A 22,480-nucleotide genomic window follows, 5' to 3' on the forward strand; every position below is an offset into this window, starting at 1 on the left:
AAAACACGGACCTTGTTCTAATCCCTCAGATAACACTAGACCATGGTCTGAGATAAACCATTGTCAATATGAGGAGGAGTTATAGTCCTAACAGCTTCCATTCACTGCTCACCCCAATGATGTGCAGCCGCGCCGGCCAAAAGCTCATCTTTCCTCTTGCTTTCTTTGTAAAAACATGCTGTTCGTCATAGACCTATTTGGAAGTGATAACTGGTAACAGCAGATAGTATGTTTCATCAGCAGGATCTATTTGCTTGTGCAATGCTGGAGAGATGAGTTGCTGCTCATGTCTATAACAGCACAGAGAGGGAGAGAGATCATACAAAGTGAATCTCATTTTAGTTCTGTGAGAGATACAGGCGTGCTTCTCCTCTCACCACTAGCAATGGCCACGCCTTGGTCTAAAATATGCTACAATGTTGCACAAAACCATAACCTGGGACGGGCCACCCAACATGAATCAATTCTTAGAATAATCAGGCACGTTTTTCACATTACGTTTTTTTAGGAGGCATGACAATTACAGAGGAATCCAAATGTAATTACTCTGATGGCTTTTATTAGGATTTTTACATTGCAAATAGTGGACATTTATTTGTCATGCCACGAGCTTGGTTACCTGATCCTGACAAATAAGTTCCAGAGCGAAAGACTACAAAACTGAGAGGTGCCGGAAGATCCGGCTCAAATTAAGTACCGCCCTTCTCATATAATGGGGTAGGGACATAATAATCCCTGAAAGCACGGAGGGTTGCACCATATTTTTTTATAACTAAACCGGACATTTCCAATGGGAAGAGATGAGTCATAGTGGGCAGAGCCAAGCACAAGCTATCGAGATCCTATTGGCACGTCCTAGCACACATCTGTATATTTCTGTTAGGGAACGCCTCCTCTGTGAATACTTATTATGGATCCCCATTAGCTGCTGCTGTTTTTTAAAATAAAATTGTACTGCATACTTGTGGAATAGAGTTCCATGTAGTCATGGCTCTATGTAGTACTGTGCGCCTCCCATAGTCTGTTCTGGGGCATAGTGGGCAGAGCCAAGCACAAGATAACGAGATCCTATTAGCGCGTTCTAGCACACATCTGCATATTTCTGTTAGGGAACACCTCCTCACCTCTGAATCGCTCGTGTGCAATAACTCAAGTCACCTTTGCGTTCCTTCTAAACAAAGCGATTTCAAAAAAATATAAAAGATAAACTTCTGCAAAGGGTAAGGTCTACAAAACGTAGTCCACTCTGTTCATAACAGATTTTAGTTTGGTAGTGAGTGGAAACGCTAAGCGCATACTTCACATTTATACATCTGGTGAAATATCTGTCTCATTGTTCTATCTGTGGCTTCACTGTGGTTGTGGGGGAACAGGAAGTTCCAGGCAGGCACACACCATTCTTCAGAATAAAGAAAACGTTTTAGAACTGTGATGTTATGAAGATAACCCTTGTGTCTGTTTCTATTTATTACTGCAGGTATGTAATGGCACGTTTAAACTTTCTAATTTCGAAAGAACATGTCATACCATGCTAGGTAACATCCGTTAAGGTATCATCACGTTTGGTAAAGGGTTGATGTGTTATTTTTGTGTCAAACCGAGTGAACGTAATACACAGATATTCACATAGCTAGACACTTTGGGTTTGTCTGAGTGGATGTACATAATTTCCTCAAGGTCATTTAATAAAGAATCCATTTATTTGAGGTTTCTGAGTTTGTTTAGCATGTTATTGGTTTTGTGTAAAATTCACGAGCTGGTAAAATGGCGGCGCCCACTCTGTCTGCGTCAACGAACTAAAGTGCGGGTGCAGAGAGACATTTTCACGGTCACACTACAGTTTTGAAGCTGAATGTAATGAATCAGTTTCCTACATGTGTACTAATATTCAGACACATTCAGTTGTTTCTATATTTATCTATAAATGTTACTATGGTGTGAACAGGAAATACTATTAGTTTTTTATTTGAAATGATAGTGAAGACAAGGTTATTCAGGAAAATAGTATAGTGCTGCCATAAACATACTGTAATCTTGTACTAAAGGCTTTGTTGTCATTTATGCATTTATGTGAATTTGGGAAATCTACTATAGATTAAGTGCATTTAAATTGTGTAGCCTAATTTAAAGTGTATACTTTGTCTAATTTGAATGAATGAATGTTGAGTCAATTCTTAGCTACCTGATCTATTGAAATGAGATCAGTGCTTGACTTGGACAGGAGCTCACCAGAGCTGAGTACCAGTACCTTCTACTGCTTCTGCTGTTTCTTTTATAGAATATTAGCTCAAAAGTATTGTGGAGTTCCTGCACCTAAATATAAACACTACCGTCACCCACAATGAGTATCGGCACCTATTTCAGTCCAAGTCCAGCACTGAATTAGATAATTGAACATGAAGAAATATAATATATTTTTAGAGAATAAAGAAAGTGCCGGAACTGTCAAGATTAACTTTTGGTGCCTGTTTCTCATTGTTACTACAGGCAGACTATAATGAAGTATGAGAACAGTGAGGACAAACTTAGCCTGCCTCTCTCCTTCCACAGTGAGTCCAAACCTACAGTCACTGGGTCCTGATTGTGACAGTGGAGCCCAGTTTACACTGCAGGATCCAGAGATGGCATCAGTGAAGCTGGAAGACTGCAGTCAAACACTGGAGCTGAATGTCAACATTAAAGATGAAGAAGAGGAGGAGAAGATTGGGAAATCTGTTTCTCATGGTAAGAGCAGGTTCTATCTAAGTTTGTTCGTTCCAACTTCCCACTGTGTATGAAAAGTTGCAGTAGAACTGTTTCATGATGAACTGTTTTAAATGAGAAGGTAGATGTTATTTCATGCTACTCAGACTTGCATGGTTTGACACCAGTATTGCCAGCATTTGTTTTATTCACTGGGTTATCTGGAGTGATCAGAGAGTAGACTAAAGAAGTGAAGTAGACAAACTGCCAGTGTTTTTAAAATGTGTCTGTAGTTACTGTTGTGGAAATATTGAATAAAATATTTCTCAGATACCGGAGCTTGTGAATTCAAATAGACTTTATTACAAAAGTAACAAAGCCGAGCAATTCCATGGAAGAACTGATTCTCCATTCTTAGTACTCAGCTTTTATACAGTTTTACCCATACATAACAGTGTCACTCCACTTTATGTAAAAGATTAATACCTTCTAGCTTTGGCCACCTTAATCTTACTGCCTTTCTTATTGTCTCAGACATTAGGGCATAGATTCTATTGGTGGCGTGACATACAGACATGCACACTCCTACTGCAGGTCTAATGGTGCCTATAACTGATTAGCTAATGTTCCTGTCCATAGGTCTTCACAAGTTCAGGCCGATGTTGTCTATGTACGATTAACCCATGTGCATGTCCAGTAGCCTTCACAAGATCAGATATGGCCCAGACCAGTCACGTCTGTGTTGGTCTACCTTGCCTCATCCACACGGATTATGCTTATGTTCTGTTTTTTACATGTCTAATGGTTAACTCGATGTTGATCAGGCTCTGTACATTCACATGGGCTCAGCCTTCATTCTGCTTACACATGTTTAATATTTAACCTTATATCGATTCTACTTCAAAGAGAACAGTATCGGTACTGAAAATCACCAGATGACTCAATTCTCTAACATTACTAACCCTTGTGATAGTGAGTGGAGAATGACACGCCCCTTTTTAGCTTTCAACTCTTACCCACTTAGAGTGGTTTTATTCCCCTTTTGTGTTGTACAGCCTACTGATATGAATACATACACTACCGTTCAAAAGTTTGGGGTCACTTAGAAATGTCCTTGTTTTGAAAGAAAAGCACTTTTTTTGGCCAATGAAAAATAAAATTGATCAGAAAAACAGTAGACATTGTTTTGTATTGTTGCAAATGACTATCGTGGCTGGAAACGGCAGATTTGTTTATGGAATATCTACATGGGCGTACAGAGGCCCATTATCAGCAACCATCACTGCTGTGTTCCAATGTAATGTTGTGTTAGCTAATCCAGGTGTATCATTTTAAAAAAGTTTTCTAATGATCAATTAGCCTTTTTAAAATGATAAACTTGGATTAGCTAACACAACGTGCCATTCGAACACAGGAGTGATGGTTGCTGATAATGGGCCTCTGTACGCCTATGTAGATATTCCATAAAAAATCTGCCGTTTCCAGCCACAAAAGTCATTTACAACATTAAAAATGTCTACACTATTTCTGATCAATTTGATATTTTATTTTACAAAAAAATTGCTTTTCTTTCAAAACAAGGACATTTAAAAGTGACCCAAAACGTTTTTTTTAAAATGTAGTGTATGTCACCCGGTACAGCCAGAAGAGGACCGGCCACCCCTTTGAGCCTGGTTCCTCTCTGTTTCTTCCTAGGCTCCTGCTTTCTAGGAAGTTTCTCATAACCACTGTGCTTCTGCATTGCATGCTCTTTTGTGATTTTAGGCTGAATTTCTGTAAAGCACTACGACAACTGCTGATGTAAAAAGGGCTTCCTAAAATAAATTTGATTGACATGTACAGTACCAGTCAAAAGTTTGGACACCTACTCATTCAAGGGTTTTTCTTTCTGAATTGTAGAATAATTGTGAAGACATCAAAACTATGAAACAACATATATGGAATAGTGTAGTAACCAAAAAAGTGTTAAACAAATCAATATATTTGAGGTTCTTCAAAGTAGCCACCCTTTGCCTTGACAGCTTTGCAAACGCTTGGCATTCTCTCATCCAGCTTCATAAGGTAGTCACCCGGAATGCATTTCAATTAACAGGTGTGCTTTCGTAAAAGTTCATTTGTGGAATATTTTTCCTTAATGTGTTTGAGCCAATCAGTTGTGTTATGACAAGGTAGGGGTGGTATACAGAAGATGGCCCTATTTGGTAAAAAAACAGGTTGATGTTATGGCAAGAACAGCTCAAATAAGCAAAGTGAAACGAAATTCCATCATTACTTTAAGACCTGAAGCTCAGTCAATCTGGAACATTTCAAGAACTTTGACAGTTTCTTCAAGTGCAGTCGCAAAAACCATCAAGCACTATGATGAAACTGGCTTTCGTGAGGATCGCCACAGGAATGGAAGACCCAGAGTTACCTCTGCTGCAAGGGATAAGTCAATTAGAGTTACCAGCCTCAGAAATTGCAGCCCAAATAAATGCTTCAGAGTTCAAGTAACAGACACATCAACTGTTCAGAGTAGACTGTGTGAATCAGGCCTTCATGGTCGGATTGATGCAAAGAAACCACTACTAAAGCACACCAATAAGAAGATACTTGCTTGGGCTAAGAAACACGAGCAATGGACATTAGACCTGTGGAAATCAGTCCTTTGGTCTGATGAGTCCAAGTTTCAGATTTTTGCTTCCAACCGCCGTGTCTTTGTGAGACGCAGAGTAGGTGACCGGATGATCTCCGCATGTGTATTTCCTACCGTGAAGCATGGAGGAGGTGTGATGTTGTGGGGGTGCTTTGCTGGTGACTGTCTGATTTACTTAAAATTCAAGGCACATGTAACCAGCATGGCTACCACAGCATTCTGCAGCGATACGCCATTCCAGCTGGTTTGGGCTTAGTGGGACTCATTTGTTTTTCAACAAGATGACCCAACACACCTCCAGGCTGTGTAAGGGCTATTTGACCAAGAAGGAGAGTGTTGGAGTGCTGCATCAGATGACCTGGCCTCCACAATCACCAGACCATAACCCAATTGAGATTGTTTAGGATGAGTTGGATTGCAGAGTGAAGGAAAAGCAGCCAACAATTGCTCAGCATGTGTGTGAACTTTAAGACGGTTGGAAAATCAAATCAAAATCAAATCAAATTTATTTATATAGCCCTTCGTACATCAGCTGAAATCTCAAAGTGCTGTACAGAAACCCAGCCTAAAACCCCAAACAGCAAGCAATGCATGTGAAAGAAGCACGGTGGCTGGGAAAAACTCCCTAGGAAAAACTCCTGAGAAAGGCCAAAAACCTAGGAAGAAACCTAGAGAGGAACCAGGCTATGAGGGGTGGCCAGTCCTCTTCTGGCTGTGCCGGGTGGATATTATAACAGAACATGGTCAAGATGTTAAAATGTTCGTAAATGACCAGCATGGTCAAATAATAATAATCATAGTAGTTGTCGAGGGTGCAACAAGCACGTCCGGTGAACAGGTCAGGGTTCCGTAGCCGCAGGCAGAACAGTTGAAACTGGAGCAGCAGCATGGCCAGGTGGACTGGGGACAGCAAGGAGTCATCATGCCAGGTAGTCCTGAGGCATGGTCCTAGGGCTCAGGTCCTCCGAGAGAAAGAAAGAAAGAGAGAATTAGAGAGAGCATATTTACATTCACACAGGACACCGAATAAGACAAGAGAATACTCCAGATGTAACAGACTGACCCTAGCCCCCCGACACATAAACTACTGCAGCATAAATACTGGAGGCTGAGACAGGAGGGATCAGAAGACACTGTGGCCCCATCCGATCATACCCCCGGACAGGGCCAAACAGGCAGGATATAACCCCACCCACTATGCCAAAGCACAGCCCCCACACCACTAGAGGGATATCTACAACCACCAACTTACCGTCCGAAGACAAGGCCGAGTATAACCCACAAAGAACTCCGCCACGGCACAACCCAAGGGGGGGGGGCCAACCCAGACAGGAAGACCACGTCAGTGGCTCAACCTACTCAAGTGACGCACCCCTCCCATGGACGGCATGGAAGAACACCAGTAAGTCAGTGACTCAGCCCCTGTAAAAGGGTTAGAGGCAGAGAATCCCAGTGGGAAGAGGGGAACCGACAAGGCAGAGACAGCAAGGGTGGTTCGTTGCTCCAGCCTTTCCGTTCACCTTCACACTCCTGGGCCAGACTATACTTAATCATAGGACCTACTGAAGAGATAAGTCTTCAGTAAAGACTTAAAGGTTGAGACTGAGTCTGCGTCTCTCACATGGGTAGGCAGACCATTCCATAAAAATGGAGCTCTATAGGAGAAAGCCCTACCTCCAGCCGTTTGCTTAGAAATTCTAGGGACAATTAGGAGGCCTGCGTCTTGTGACCGTAGCGTACGTGTAGGTATGTACGGCAGGACCAAATCGGAAAGATAGGTAGGAGCAAGCCCATGTAATGCTTTGTAGGTTAGCAGTAAAACCTTGAAATCAGCCCTTGCCTTAACAGGAAGCCAGTGTAGGGAGGCTAGCACTGGAGTAATATGATCAAACTTTTTGGTTCTAGTCAGGATTCTAGCAGCCGTATTTAGCACTAACTGAAGTTTGTTTAGTGCTTTATCCGGGTAGCCGGAAAGTAGAGCATTGCAGTAGTCGAGCCTAGAAGTAACAAAAGCATGGATTAATTTTTCTGCGTCATTTTTGGACAGAAAGTTTCTGATTTTTGCAATGTTACGTAGATGGAAAAAAGCTGTCCTTGAAGCAGTCTTGATATGTTCTTCAAAAGAGAGATCAGGGTCCAGAGTAACGCCGAGGTCCTTCACAGTTTTATTTGAGACGACTGTACAACCATCCAGATTAATTGTCAGATTCAACAGAAGATCTCTTTGTTTCTTGGGACCTAGGACAAGCATCTCTGTTTTGTCCGAGTTTAAAAGTAGAAAATTTGCAGCCATCCACTTCCTTATGTCTGAAACACAGGCTTCTAGCGAGGGCAATTTTGGGGCTTCACCATGTTTCATTGAAATGTACAGCTGTGTGTCGTCCGCATAGCAGTGAAATTTAACATTATGTTTTCGAATGACATCCCCAAGAGGTAAAATATATAGTGAAAACAAAAAAAGCATTCCTCGTGAAGCTGGTTCAGAGAGTGCCAAGAGTGTGCCAAGCTGTCAAGGCAAGGGGTGACTACTTTCAAGAATCTAAACTACAAGCTATTTTGATTTAACACTTTTTTTGGGGGGGGGGGGGGTTACATGATTCCATATGTGTTATTCCATAGTTTTTATGTTTTCTCTATTATTATTCAATGTAGAAAATAGTAAAAATAAAGAGAACCCCTTGAATGAGTAGGTGTGTCCAAACTTTTGACTGGTACTGTATATTACGCCAACTGCCTGGTTCTTCTGATGTTCACACAGGAGATCATGTTGAGACATTCTCTACATCCAGAGAGCAACAGCAGGAAGATCACAGAGCTAAGATGTCTCACCACTGCCCACACTGTGAGGAGATTTTCCCAATTCTATCAAAGCTAAAAATCCACCTACAAATACATACAGGAGAGAATCTGTATTTCTGCACTGACTGTGGGAAGAGATTCAAAACATCAGGTGTTCTGACAGTTCACCAGAGAGTACACACAGGAGAAAAGCCTTACTCCTGCTCTGACTGTGGAAAGAGTTTCTCTCAACCGAGCCACCTAAAAAAACATGAACGTATACACACAGGAGAGAAGCCTTACTCCTACTCTGATTGTGGGGCGAATTTCTCTCAACTGGCCCACTTAAAAAGTCACCAAGGTATACATAAAGGAGATAAGCCTTACTCCTGCTCTGAATGTAGGAAGAGCTTCTCTCAACTGGGCCACTTAAAACATCACCAAGGTATACATAAAGGAGATAAGCCGTACTGCTGCTCTGACTGTGGAAAGAGTTTCTCTCACTCGAGCTACCTAAAACATCATGAACGTATACACAGAGGAGAGAAGCCTTACTCCTGCTCTGACTGTGGAAAATGCTTCATAACATCATCTGAGCTAAAAGTTCACCAGAGAACACACACAGGAGAAAGGCCTTACTTCTGCTCTGACTGTAGGGCACGTTTTTCTCAATCAAGCAACCTAAAACGTCACGAACGTATACACACAGGAGAGAAGCCTTACTCCTGCTCTGACTGTGGAAAATGCTTCATAACATCATCTGAGCTAAAAGTTCACCAGAGAACACACACAGGAGAGAAGCCTTACTCCTGCTCTGACTGTGGAAGGAGTTTCTCTCGACTGAACAACTTTAAAACACATGAACGTATGCATAAAAGAGAGAAGCCTTACTCCTGCTCTGACTGTGGAAAATGCTTCACACAATCATCTGAGCTAAAAGTTCACCAGAGAACACACACAGGAGAGAAGCCTTACTCCTGCTCTGACTGTAGGGCGAGTTTCTCTCAATTGAGCCACCTAAAACAACATGAACGTATACACACAGGAGAGAAGCCGTACTCCTGCTCTGACTGTGGAAAGAGTTTCTCTCAATCGAGCCACCTAAAACAACATGAACGTATACACACAGGAGAGAAGCCTTACTCCTGCTCTGACTGTGGAAGGAGTTTCTCTCGACTGAACAACTTTAAAACACATGAACGTATGCATAAAAGAGAGAAGCCTTACTCCTGCTCTGACTGTGGAAAATGCTTCACACAATCATCTGAGCTAAAAGTTCACCAGAGAACACACACAGGAGAGAAGGCTTACTCCTGCTCTGACTGTAGGGCGAGTTTCTCTCAATCGAGCCACCTAAAACAACATGAACGTATACACACAGGAGAGAAGCCGTACTCCTGCTCTGACTGTGGAAAGAGTTTCTCTCAATCGAGCCACCTAAAACAACATGAACGTATACACACAGGAGAGAAGCCTTACTCCTGCTCTGACTGTGGAAGGAGTTTCTCTCAAATGGGCCAGTTAAAAAGACACCAAGGTGTACATAATAGTAGCCTCATCAGTTCTCTCAGACCAGCTAAGACTAGTCACTCCACTTAATTCTCATCTCATAAAATAATTGGCAACATTGAGTTGGATCAAATGAAGAAAGTGTAGAACACCATTGTAATCCTATTGTTTCTCACTGTGAGAACAAGGCAGAGGAAAGTGAGCATCATAGAATGTTAGCCTCTTTTTCCTGTTCAGTGTACATCTTGTCAGCTTTGCTGTGTTTTTTTAGCCCACATCCGTAGACACATCCCAGCTCTACTAGTACTGCACCTGTCGACGACACAAGTTGTTCTGCTTCCACGAGCACATCCAATGCTAGCATCAGTAATTCTACATTTGTTGTTTGCCCAGCTAGCATGGACACTGCGGCTGCATCAGAATCACAACTGTCAGAGCTACTGCCTGCTTACTCGGGAAAGCACCAAACAACAGACGGGGATGTTGGACCATCGAAGAGGTGCAAATATGATGAGACCTACATTGATTTGGGGTTCATTTATATAGGGAATAGTGCCTTTCCTCAGCCACAGTGTGTTATCTCACAACTCGATGAAACCTTCACTTTTGTGAATGCAGACATTTAGAAACAAAACATGCCAATTTGAAAAATAAGCCACAGGAGTTTTTTGAGCGAGAGTTGAGACGACTTTCCAGTAGTAAGACATGTATAAACCAACAGATGCCATTAATAAGAAGAGCTAGAAGCATCTTATATTGTGAGCTACTGAGTGGCCAGGACAGGCAAGCACCATACTATTGTGGAGGACTTAATTCTTCCGGCTCCTGCTGCCAAGGGAATGCTTGACAGCTTGAAAGACGTTTTGGACACTACGGTGAAAATGGTTAACTTTGTTAACAAGGACAACACACAGGTCTTTCCATCATTGTATGATTTTGTTTGTCTGAAAATGAACTCAAGCTTACGGACAAGGTCAAATGTGATCTAGCGAAGCACCTGAATGAGTTTGGTGTGTAATTACGCAGATACTTTCCTGAAACGGATGACACAAACTGGATTCGTTACCTCTTTCATGCCCTGTCTCCAGTAAACTTACCGATATCTGAACAAGAGCCTCATCAAAATTGCAACAAGCGGTTCTGTGATAATTGACTTTAATCAGAAGCTGCTGCCAGATTTCTGGATTGGGCTGCGCTCAGAGTATCCTGCCTTGGCAAATAGCTCTGTTAAGACACTGATGCCCTTTGCAACCACGTACCTATGTGAGAGTGGATTCTTGGCCCTCACTAGCATAAAAACTAAATACAGGCACAGACTGTGTGGGAAAGGATTTAAGACCGACTCTCTCCAATACAACCCAACATTGCAGAGTTATGTGCATCCTTCCTTTCAAGCACACCAATCTCATTAACCTGTGGTGAGTTATTCACAATTTTCAATGAGCAAGTAAGGTTTTATATGTAAAATGGCTAAATAAAGAGCAAAATGTATTATTATTTGTGCCCTGGTCCTATACGAGCTCTTTGTCACTTCCAACGAGCCTGGTTTTGACAAACTCAAGCCTGTGTGACAGGCTAACAATATTTGAGTGTGCTGACCCTGGTACGCAGCTGGAGGTTGAATGTTTGAAGAGGTACGGGACTATAAACATTTTGGGAAACGCTGGTCTAGATAATCCCAGTTCCTGGAGTCCATGGCCTGACGAATTGAGGCTGTTCTGAGGACAAAGGGGATTGCAACTCAATATTAGGAAGGTGTTCCTAATGTTTGTATACTCAGTGCCAAAGGAAAGTATTCAGACACCTGGACTTTTTCCACATTTTGTTACGTTACAGCCTTATAATAAAATTGATTAAATTAAAAAAGTCCTCAATCTACACACAGTAGCCCATAATGACAACTTGAAAAGTTTTTTAGGGGGCAAATAATAAGTATTCATACCGTTTGCTATGAGACTCAATTGTTCTCGGGTGCATCCTGTTTCCTTGATTGGAGTCCACTTTGTAAATTCAATTCAAACAGGCACACACCTGTCTATATAAGGTCCCACAGTTGACAGTGCATGTCAGAGCATGGTGAAACATGGTGGTGGCAGCATCATGCTGTGGGTTTGTTTTTCAACGGCAGGGACTGGGAGACTAGTCAGGATCGAGGGGAAATTTGAACGGAGCAATGTACAGAGATCCTTGATGAAAACCTGCTCCAGAGTGCTCAGGACCTCATTGGTCCACCTTCCAACAGGACAACGACCCTAAGCACACAGCTAAGACGATGCTTACAAATAGTTTTGAAGAACCTGTTTTTTGCATTGTAATTTCGGGATGTTGTGTGTAGATTTGAGGGAAAAAACTATTTAATAAATGTTATAATAATGCTGTAATGTAACAGAAGGTGGAAAAAGTCAAGGGGTTTGAATACTTTTTGAATGCACTGTATCAGATAAAGATGATGTGATGATCAGTTTTCAGCATTAGTTTCGGTGGATTATTTTTATATTACCAAACACGTTTTGTTTAATGAGAAACAGGCTAGGAATTGACTAGTTATTATTAAATTGTCTTTTATTGCTAGATTCATTGTTCTATTCATTGATTAATTAATTTTAATAACTGAAGTTAATTGATATTAATTTGTTCTGGGCAACATCTGCTCTTGTGGATAATTTTAAATGAAACAAACTGTTTTAAATGAAATGGTGTCTATATATGAACCAAATTGATTTGATCCCATTCTCACAAAGAAATGGCGTACACTGTGTATATACAATTGTTGACATCCGATGGTCATTTTTATGGTGGATTGCAAAATGCAGGATCCTTCCAAGTTGAACCCACCAGAGGGGGACTGTCATAACTGGCCTGTGAGGATCAGCTTACAGTGGATCACGGTTCTACAGAGATATCTCTCCCTCCCGAAGAGGGGGAGAAGTATAGAGGGATTGATGAGGGGGGTTTATGACCTCACGCCCATCGTAATTCATAAGGCAACAGCCCAACTCCATTCTGTTCTCTAATGTGAGAGACTGGAATGTCTGTGTGCCTTAGGAAGAGTTTACAGCTCAAAACTACACAACATCAAATAAATGGACTTTGGGACATGTATATTTGATCAGCCAAATGGTGGAAACCATGATGGCTGGAATATGAAAATGAATGTCTATTTTATGATGTTCTTAAAAGTTAGTTGAGGATGTTATAACGAAAACATTAACTTGAAGAGTTTTCATAATGTATATTTGATGTTTACATACTTTGTGTAGAAAATATGCAGATGAAAGAGAATGTTTTGGTGATAAGACTGATTTTAGTTGTCTAAACGAGATCATAGTAAATCCTAATACCTTGCCTTGTAACTAGCTACACCTAGGGAACCCAGAGAGTGTGTCATAAAGATGGAAACGCCCCTTTCTACTCTACGGTATAAAACATGAGTTAAGAATTGACATATCAGACTAAGTTGACCATGCGCTGCAGCCGAGGTCTACAACTAGTCGTGACCCTGAAACGCAACACGAGGTTGAAGACAAAGTAAATCTCTGAACAATCAAGTTTATGGTGGAGTAGCTATTCTAAGTTCTGTATCTAGGAAGTTGAATTTAAGCAGAACCATCCGGCTATTCTTTTGACCAATGCGTTGGCCAAACCTTTCCCACTAAGCGGAAGTAGACCCACAAAGAGATACCTAACAGAGACCGTAAATACATGTATTACACTTTTTACCCATAACCGGGGCAGTTCAGGGCAAGGTGTTAGTACTGAAACTAAGCATAATTTACAAATGTATCCAAGTGTTTAATTTCTCTCTTGCGCTCTCTCTCTCAATCTCTCTGTAAATCTCCATCTTGTGTTGGTCCACTAGGGACCTGTTGCCATTGTATGAAGTTTTAACCAATAACCTGGACTATTTGTGTATATTTATCTTATGTTATCATTTAACTGGTTAGTAAATAAATAATCAACTCAATTTGTGTGGTACGGAATAATTAGTGAGACCCGGGTTTGTGCAGATTTACTAATTATGCGACATTCAGAATGAGACTGAGGAAATGAATTAATTGGTGACTGCTATGAGATCTATGTTTTGAGTTAATTCGGGAAATGTTAACGCATTAAACAAACTTTTCCCGTGGTGCTTCAGGTTACTGAGTTAATTGTTACAGGATTCATTTAATCACGTAATAATAAACAGTTAATTATTCAATAAATAGCATGTCATCGCATTAATGACAACGTCACGACATATTGATGCCCCTGTGCGAGGAATCTAAGATAAAACTTGGCCTCACTGTTGAATTCAGTCCATAGGAATTGTGTAGCAAGTTACTCATACACCAATCAGGATTATTGTTGAGTGGCGTGTGTGTGGTTTTTCTTTTTCACTCAGATACTAGTGGAGCAAGATTGACTCGTGTTGTATATCTGACACAAATCAGTGTGTAGGGGATTTACTGAATGCTATGAGCTAGGGCGTATGTACCACCCGATGCAGGCATTCTGAGAAAAATACTAGTTGGGCCCAATGTAGTGTTATTTCTGTCTATCGCGTTCAGGAGCGAGTAGACTTGGTCGTAATTAATTTCTCGAGCGTGAACATAGGGCCAGCTGATTAAAATTTGAGTAGATATTGGCTTGACCAAGTTAGTAATGATCTCTGTCTCGCGTTTTCATTGGTGCGAGTAGACCCAACGGTGTATTTGTGTTTTACGCACGTTCCGGTTAATCGCAAAAAATATTGCTGAAAGATTGAACGTGAGACGTCACTTAGTAAACCCGTTCTCTTGTTGGAGGGGACTTTTGTTGTGCGGAGTCTCACTTTCCAGCACAAGTGAAGCTAAGCATTGCACCAAATGCTAAGCTAACAAGGGGGAGGAGCCATTTTTGTTTTCCCCTTTGTTCAAAGTGAAATCCCTTGCCGTGCGGGAATCCCATGTGATTTCAGCTTGCGCTATCGGTGACCTCTGGTGGTGAAGAATCGCCAGTAATTATTTTAAAATATTTCAGGTTACACTGTATGATATGATTTTCAACTTTCTACATAAACTTAGATTAAGCAATGTTTTCAGGTTAATTTAAAGTTTAATTTTCAAATAGCCTAGACAGGTATGATTCATCAATAACATTATTTAAATTGAACAATTACATTTGCAAGCTCATTAGGGCCAACTCCCACATTACTGATCTGGTATTGTTGGAAATCCCGCCTTTGCTAGAATCCAGTGGGATTTCAGCTTTCAGGGATAAGTGGTGGTGATGAATAGCAAGTAATTACATTTTTATAATTTCTTGTGACAGCAACCATATGCTCAAATCAAATCTTATTGGGTCACATACACATGGTTAGCAGATGTAAATGCGAGTGTAGCGACATGCTTGTGCTTCTAGTTCTGACAGTGCAGTAATATCTAACAAGTAATCTAACAATTCCACAACTACCTAATACAGACAAATCTAAAGGGATGGAATAAGAATATGTACATATAAACATATGGATGAGCGGCATAGGCAAGATGCAATAGATGGTATAAGATACAGTATAAACATAAAGATGAGTATTGTAGGATATATCAACATTATTAAAAGTGGCATTTTTTAAAGTGACTAGTGATCCATTTATTAAAGTGGCCAATGATTTGAGTCTGTATGTAGGCAGCAGCCTCTCTGTGTTAGTGATGGTTTTTCAGTCTCTCAGTCCCAGCTTTGATGCACCCGTACTGACCTTGCCTTCTGGATGGTAGCAGGGTTAACAGGCAGGGGCTCGGGTGGTTGTTGTCCTTGATCTTTTTGGTCTTCCTGTGACATCGGGTGCTGTAGGTGTCCTGGAGGGCAGGTAGTTTGCCCCCGGTGATGTGTTGTGCAGACCGCACCACCCGCTAGGGAGCCTTGTGGTTGAGGGCGGTGCAGTTACAACGGGGTACACTGTACTGTATCCAACCAATCTCAACTGATTGGATATCATTGTCTCGTTGACGATAAAAGCCGACAATGACAAACTACTGCTAGCCGAGGAACTACATTTGAAAACAGATCAATTGCAAGATCAGAGGAACTGCATTTGAGAACAGATTAATTGAAAGATCTGGCTAAGACTTATAACAGAGAACGTGAACAAACTCTTGACCAAGTCCATATTCTACAGGAACAATTCGTTTTAGCCCAAAATATATACGATGAAGTCCACGCAAAACTAGATGAATCAGCTAAAAACAGGGGCGAGCAATTTGATGCCCTGCAAACAGTTTTGTATGAAACCACTCAAAGCAATAATGTTCTATTCCAAAAGCTGCAGACCAAAGACGATCAGTTAATGAACACATTTACCAAGTTGGATGACAAAACAGCGGAACTCCTTGAAGTCGCTGATTCAATGAACGATGAGAAAGCCCAAGTGAGAAAGTTGGAAAATGTGACCTCTAAGTAAAAGGAGGACATCACTTAATCTCTTGCTTCGCACTCTAGACCTCTCCCTGAAACCATGACAGATAAGTATGAGGCCGAGTGGAGCAAGTGCGACACCTACGTGTTTAAGATAAACACCATCTCCCAGGTGGACTCTGCGATACAGCAGAATACCACCCTAGATATCATCTGGAGGAACTCCAGAACAGTCACGCGCTATCACGGGACTACCTTAACGAGCAACCTAGCTCACAACCGGAGCTCAGGGAATGAAGGAATGTAGACGACAGGAGATTTCAGACTTCACCTCTCTTAGGGGTCCCTCCGTCTTTTCCTCTTGACCATTCGGCCCACAGTAACCTGGCGCAGTCTGGAAAAAACACCAGGGCTTGACACTATACCAGTAGAGGGATATCAGACCTTTTTGATGTACTCAAAGATCCATTATTAGCATATTTTAATTACTTTTATACAAACGGTAGAATTTCAGGTCCTCAACAAGGTCTGATTTCATTACTACTAAAACAGGACCCAGGTGGTAAGTATAAAGATCCTGTCCATTTAAAAAAACTGGAGACCTCTAACACCTCAATGATGTGATGTGAAAATCCTGTCGATGCATAGAATAATAGAATAAAAAAGGTTATAACAGATATTGTTCATCCTGATCAGACAGGTTTTTTATATGGACGATATATTGGAGATAATATACAACAATTACTTGAAACAATTGAACATTATGAAACATTTAAGATACCAGGTCTGGTCTTCATAGCAGATTTTGAAAAGGTATTTGATAAAGTACGATTAGAATTTATATATAAATGCCTGGAATACTTTAATTTTGGTGAATCTCTTATAGAATGGGTTAAAGTTATGTACAGCAACCCCAGATGTAAACAATGGTTACTTCTCAAAGTATTGAGCTTTTAAGAGGAGTAAAACAAGGCTGTTCGTTGTCTCCATATCTATTTATCATGGCCATTGAAATGCTAGCTATTAAAATTACATCCAACAAGAACATCAAGGTGTTAGAAATCCAGGGGATAAAAACAAAAGTGTCAATGTATGCTGATGACTCCAATTTTTTCTTAAATCCGCAATCTGGATCTCTGCACAGTCTCATTGAAGATCTTGATCACTTTTCTAGCACCTCTGGATTAAAACCTAATTATGACAAGTGTACCATATTACGTATTGGATCATTAAAAAAATGTGTTGACACTACCTTGTAGTTTACATAAAATGGGCGAATGGTGAAGTAGACATACTTGGTATTCACAACTCAAAAAATATAAATTGATTTACCACAATTAATTTCAATAGAAAGTTAGCAAAAATAGATACGGTTCTGCAACCATGGAGAGGTAAATACTTGTCTAGTTATGGAAAAATTACATTGATTAACTCTTTGGTCCATCACAGTTTACTTACTTACTAATAGCATTGCCTACTCCAGATGATTTGTTTTTAAAATCATATGAGCAAAAAAACATTTCATTTTATTTGGAATGCTAAGCCAGACACAATTAAATGTGCCTATTTATATAATGAATATGAGTTTGGGGGGCTACAATTATTAAATATTAAAGCTTTAAACCTCTCACTAAAAGCTTCACTCATACATAAGTTATACTTAAACCCAAAATGGTTGTCCAGTAGATTAAGCAAAGCTCATCCTTTGTTCAAAAATTGCTTTTTTTGCCTTCATACAGATTACAACTTCTCATTTCTCACTTCTCAATTGAAAATGAAATTTTGTTTAAAGTATCACCTTTTCTTTAAACAAGCCATACAAAGCTGGTTACAATTTCAATTTATCCTCCAGAAAAGATAGAACAAATATTACAACAAATGTAATGGTTAAACTCAAATATATTGATTAATAAAAAACATTCTTTATGGATTTAAAAAAATTTTTTTATTATATTTATTAATGATATTATGAATAGAAAGTGAGAAGTTATATCACATATGCAGTTGTCGAAAATATATGGGAATATCTTCTCAATCCAAATTTACAACCAACTGATTGCAGCACTACCACAAAAATGGAGGAGGCAAGTGGAAAAGGGAGAAAGTAGGGAACTTGTTTGCCTGCCATATATTAAAGATACAAATTGGCTGAAAGGAATTGGTAAAAATAGAAAAATATACCAGTTTCATCTGAGGACAAAAATGTTGACAGCTGCGCCATACAGGTTGCAAAATAAATGGGAGGAAATGTTCGATGTACCAATTCCATGGCACATGGTTTATGAACTGGTACAAAAAACTACAGTTGACTCAACACTTAGTTTTTCAATTTAAATTATTATATAAAAGTATTGCCACAAACAGAATGCTATATATATATATATATATATATATATATGGGGAATACAACAATCTCAGCTCTGTAGATTTTGTTGCGAAGAGACAGAATCAATAGATCACTTATTCCGGTATTGCCCCTATGTAGCTTGTTTCTAGTCACAGGTTCAGGAATGGTTAAAAAACCACAACATGCACTTGAAATGAACCTTACAAATAGCAGTGTTGGGCGATCTGGAAAGCCATAGGCAATCAATAAATAATACAATAATACTCGTAGGAAAGGTTTTCATCTTTAGCTCACAATCTGTGGATAATATACGATTAAAAGATTCAAACATTTTGTAAAACATCACAGCACAATTGATAAATATATGGCACATGGAAACCAAGTGCAGTCTATGATGAGAGTGGCTGAGGGTTGGTTTTAAAGAGTTTGTTTGGTAATGTATTGTTGTTATATATAAAAGTAGCATGTATGTTAAATAGATTTTTTAAATGATTTGGGAAAATGTATGTATATGTAGCAAAAAAGCTGTAAAAAAAGCGGACAAATAGGGGTTAAAAAATAAAGAATTATAGAAATTACTCAAATATGGCTGACTGAGAGGATAAAAACCAAAAAATTGCAATTAAACATTGTTTTTATTCAAATAAATTATAGCCATAGCTCTTGTTTTCCTCATCTTCAGGTTCACCCTCTCAAACTGAACAGGACATCAGTAGGCTTAGTCCACGCACACAGATACTTTGTATTTCTGCAGCCTCGCCTCCTGAAGTGCCATCGTACACAAAAAACTGGAAAGAAAGTACATTTTCTTATAAATATAACTTTGCACTGTTTGTCTCCGAGCATGGTCTTGGTATAGCCTAGGCCTATAGTATAGTCTATGGATCATGTTGGAAGAGAGAAGAAACCTCTGGGAGGAGGTCCGGAGGGATCCACCCCAACGACACTAACCACAGTCCTATCTCACACACCTCTCCGCTCACGCTGCTCTGAACAGGCAGGGCCATGACAATACCAGTAAAAAGAACAGACTTAGGTCCTCTGAGAAATAGACTGATTGTTTATCTTATAGGTGGTGAGTGGTGACTCCGCCTAGTTGGAAGGTATAAATATGTCATTGTGTGACTTGTATGTTGTATTTGCAGCTGACGTATCCAGTAGGTTGAATAAATCTGGTGTGTGCTTTTACTAGTTGTCAATCTGAGTTTCTACTCTGTTCGTTCAGAACTTAACAATCCTTTTATTGAGACCACACTTGGCACACTTGATATTGCACACCCAGCAGAGAATCAGGAAGGAGGGGCATCATGAGATATAATAGGCAACTAATTCTCAAACCCTGAGCAATGTGACATTTTATTGATTGCAAATTACATGACACTCCCTGAACTAAATGTAAAAATACTAAACCCTCCCCTTGACTGAAATCTAAAAAGAATGACACTCCCTCATTTTCCTCCAGGTAACAATTATGTAAATTTCACCTCTCCCTAAGCGACGGTTGTTTAATGATATACATACTTTGAAACTACTACATATGTTTATTAAATTGTTTTTTAAAACTAGATGTATTATTTTCGTCCTTGATGATGAAGAATGTATTTGGATAACTGCATGGAACTTGATTGATCCGCTAATGAAAAATAAATATTCTACATTCTACTGCTCAGCCTATGGGTTATCTATACAGAAAATGTGTTTGTTTAATTGATAGCATGCTAAATAATTTAAATGTCTATGTATCTACTCAATACATGTCACTACACCTCTACATGCCAATTAGCTAGCCCCCAGTATGTTCTACAATGCATACAAATAATGTTTTGCACTATAAAGGACATTTTTCATATTTAAATAAATGTGAAATAAAACGAATGTATTTGTAATTAAAAAATTTTTTTTTAGTGTTTTCTATGGTGCCAAAGTCCAGGGATAATATTACTACCACAATTCAAGTATGATCCACTTACTATTGGGGAATGGAACCAGAGAGGAAGCTTGTGTTACCCTTTCCATGTCCCATTGTTCAGAGTGAAAGAGCTGTGAACTCACCTGTGTTGATCCACATCTACCACAACCTTTCCTATTGTGTTAGTAAGCACCACAGCATTTTAGGAAGCCATTGTTCAAAATGTGTTCATACACACAGTAACAATGGGAGGGGGTGTGGCATGAACAGGGGAGGACCAGGAGGTTGAGCTCAGACTTCTATTTCGGACTGGGATCCTATCCAGAGTTGACAGATTAACAGTGAGGACAAACCCAGCCTGCCTCTCTCCTTCCACACTGAGTATAAACCTACAGTCACTGGGTCCTGATTGTGACAGTGGAGCCCAGTTTGCACTGCAGGATCGAAAGTTGGTATCAGTGAAACTGGAAGACTGCAGTCAAACAATGGAGCTGAATGTCATCATTAAAGATGAAGAGGAGGAGAACATTGGGAAATCTTTCATTCATGGTAAAACCAGGTTCTAGCTATAAATGCTATTCATGAATTAAACCTCTAAGTTATGACCCAGTCTATTGCTATGTTGAATTATGACATTACACATCCATGAAGAACTTCCAACTGCACAAATGTAGTTATGAAAGTTCAACCAGTAAGGCTGGTCTGAATGGTTCGTCACTTCATTCATCTAGTAAACTCTATGGTGCAGTTCTGCTGACATAGATTAAGCCTAATCCTAGAATAAATTCCACTTTTAAATTGTACTAACTGAAATGGCTTTTCTCAGACATGGTTTAAAATAGTCTCAGACTTGTCCTAGTCTAGATTTAAAGTCAGGATTATTTAATCTAGATCTAACTAGTGTGGACCCATGAGGGCCTTCAGAGAGGGCTAAGGCTTGATAAAAATGTATATATTTTTTAAAATAAAATTTCGTTTTAATTTGTATTTCGTTTTAACAATAATTGTATTAATTTTCTGATTTAATCTCTTCAGTTGTTGCTGGAAAGAGAAGGGTTAACACTGAAGAGAAAAAAAATATCCAATCAGGATTTTCTTTGGTGGTCTCTGGGTAGAAAAATCTAGCTAGCTCAGCCAGCCATAAGCAAGAGTCTTTGGTAACAGCATATAGAGTGTGTCTGAAAGTGGGCGTGTTGACTGAAGTAAGAGGATCAACAGAGGTGGGTGTATGGAAAGTGAATCAGCTAATTGAGAAGATTTGTTGCCACTCAAGACCGTTTTGTGTGGCTGATTTGATTGTTGCACAACCAGTTGATTGTTTGACAACTGTAGCATTTTATCTAAGTATAACCCTAACCTTTTCCCTAACCTTAACCTCATTATCCTAACCTGCCACGTTAATTATCCTAACCATTTTCCTAATCTTAACTTCATTCTCCCAACCTGCTAGGTTAATTATCCCAACCTGCCAGGTTAGTTCTCTTAACCTGCTATGTAAACATTACGCTGATCAGCATGTACCTGGGTATGGTTGGTCTGACCAATAATGGAGTGCTGATGTTAAAATTCCACCTTTCCAGAAACAAGTCTCTCACCGTTGTCGCTTGTTATAGACCCCCTTCAGCCCCCAGCTGTGCCCTGGACACCATATGTGAATTGATTGCCCCTCATCTATCTTCAGAGTTCGTACTGTTAGGTGATCTCAACTGGGACATGCTTAACACCCCGGCCGTCCCACAATCTAAGCTAGATGCCCTCAAACTCACACAAATGATCAAGGAACCTACCAGGTGCGACTCTAAATCCGTAACCATGGGCACCCTCTTAGGTATCATCCTGACCAATTTGCCCTCTAAATACACCTCTGCTGTCTTCAACCTGGGTCTCAGCGATCATTTCCTCATTGCCTGCGTGCGTAATGGGTCCGCGGTTAAACGACCACCTCTCATCACTGTCAAACGCTCCCTAAAACACTTCAGCGAGCAGGCCTTTCTAATCGACCTGGCCCGGGTATCCTGGAAGGATATTGACCTCATCCCGTCAGTAGAGGATGCCTGGTTGCTCTTTAAAAGTGCTTTCCTATCCATCTTAAATAAGCATGTACCATTCAAAAAATATAGAACTAAGAACAGATATAGCCCTTGGTTCACCCCAGACTTGACTGCCCTTAACCAGCACAAAAACATCCTGTGGCGTTCTGCATTAGCATCGAATAGCCACCGCGATATGCAACTTTTTCAGGGAAGTC

The 22,480-nt window shown here is 40.1% G+C and overlaps 1 protein-coding gene across 2 annotated transcripts in view; it reads left to right on the forward strand.

Moving 5' to 3' along the window:
* LOC115179505 (zinc finger protein 420-like) overlaps window positions 1–9,710 on the forward strand; it is a 15,522-nt gene extending 5,812 nt beyond the window's left edge. The window contains exons 1-2 of one of the 2 annotated variants that reach the window (XM_029741092.1): window positions 2,676–2,724; window positions 8,076–9,710. In XM_029741092.1, coding sequence (XP_029596952.1) covers window positions 8,138–9,694 — 1,557 coding nt within the window. In that variant the 5' untranslated portion in view covers window positions 2,676–2,724; window positions 8,076–8,137 and the 3' untranslated portion in view covers window positions 9,695–9,710. Of the gene's footprint in view, window positions 1–2,675; window positions 2,725–8,075 lie in introns of those variants that run through there. The other variant, XM_029741093.1, reaches the window with a different exon arrangement.
* Window positions 9,711–22,480: the final 12,770 nt, after the last annotated feature.

Source organism: Salmo trutta, chromosome 39 (assembly GCF_901001165.1).
Source record: "Salmo trutta chromosome 39, fSalTru1.1, whole genome shotgun sequence".
Lineage (NCBI taxonomy): Eukaryota > Metazoa > Chordata > Actinopteri > Salmoniformes > Salmonidae > Salmo > Salmo trutta.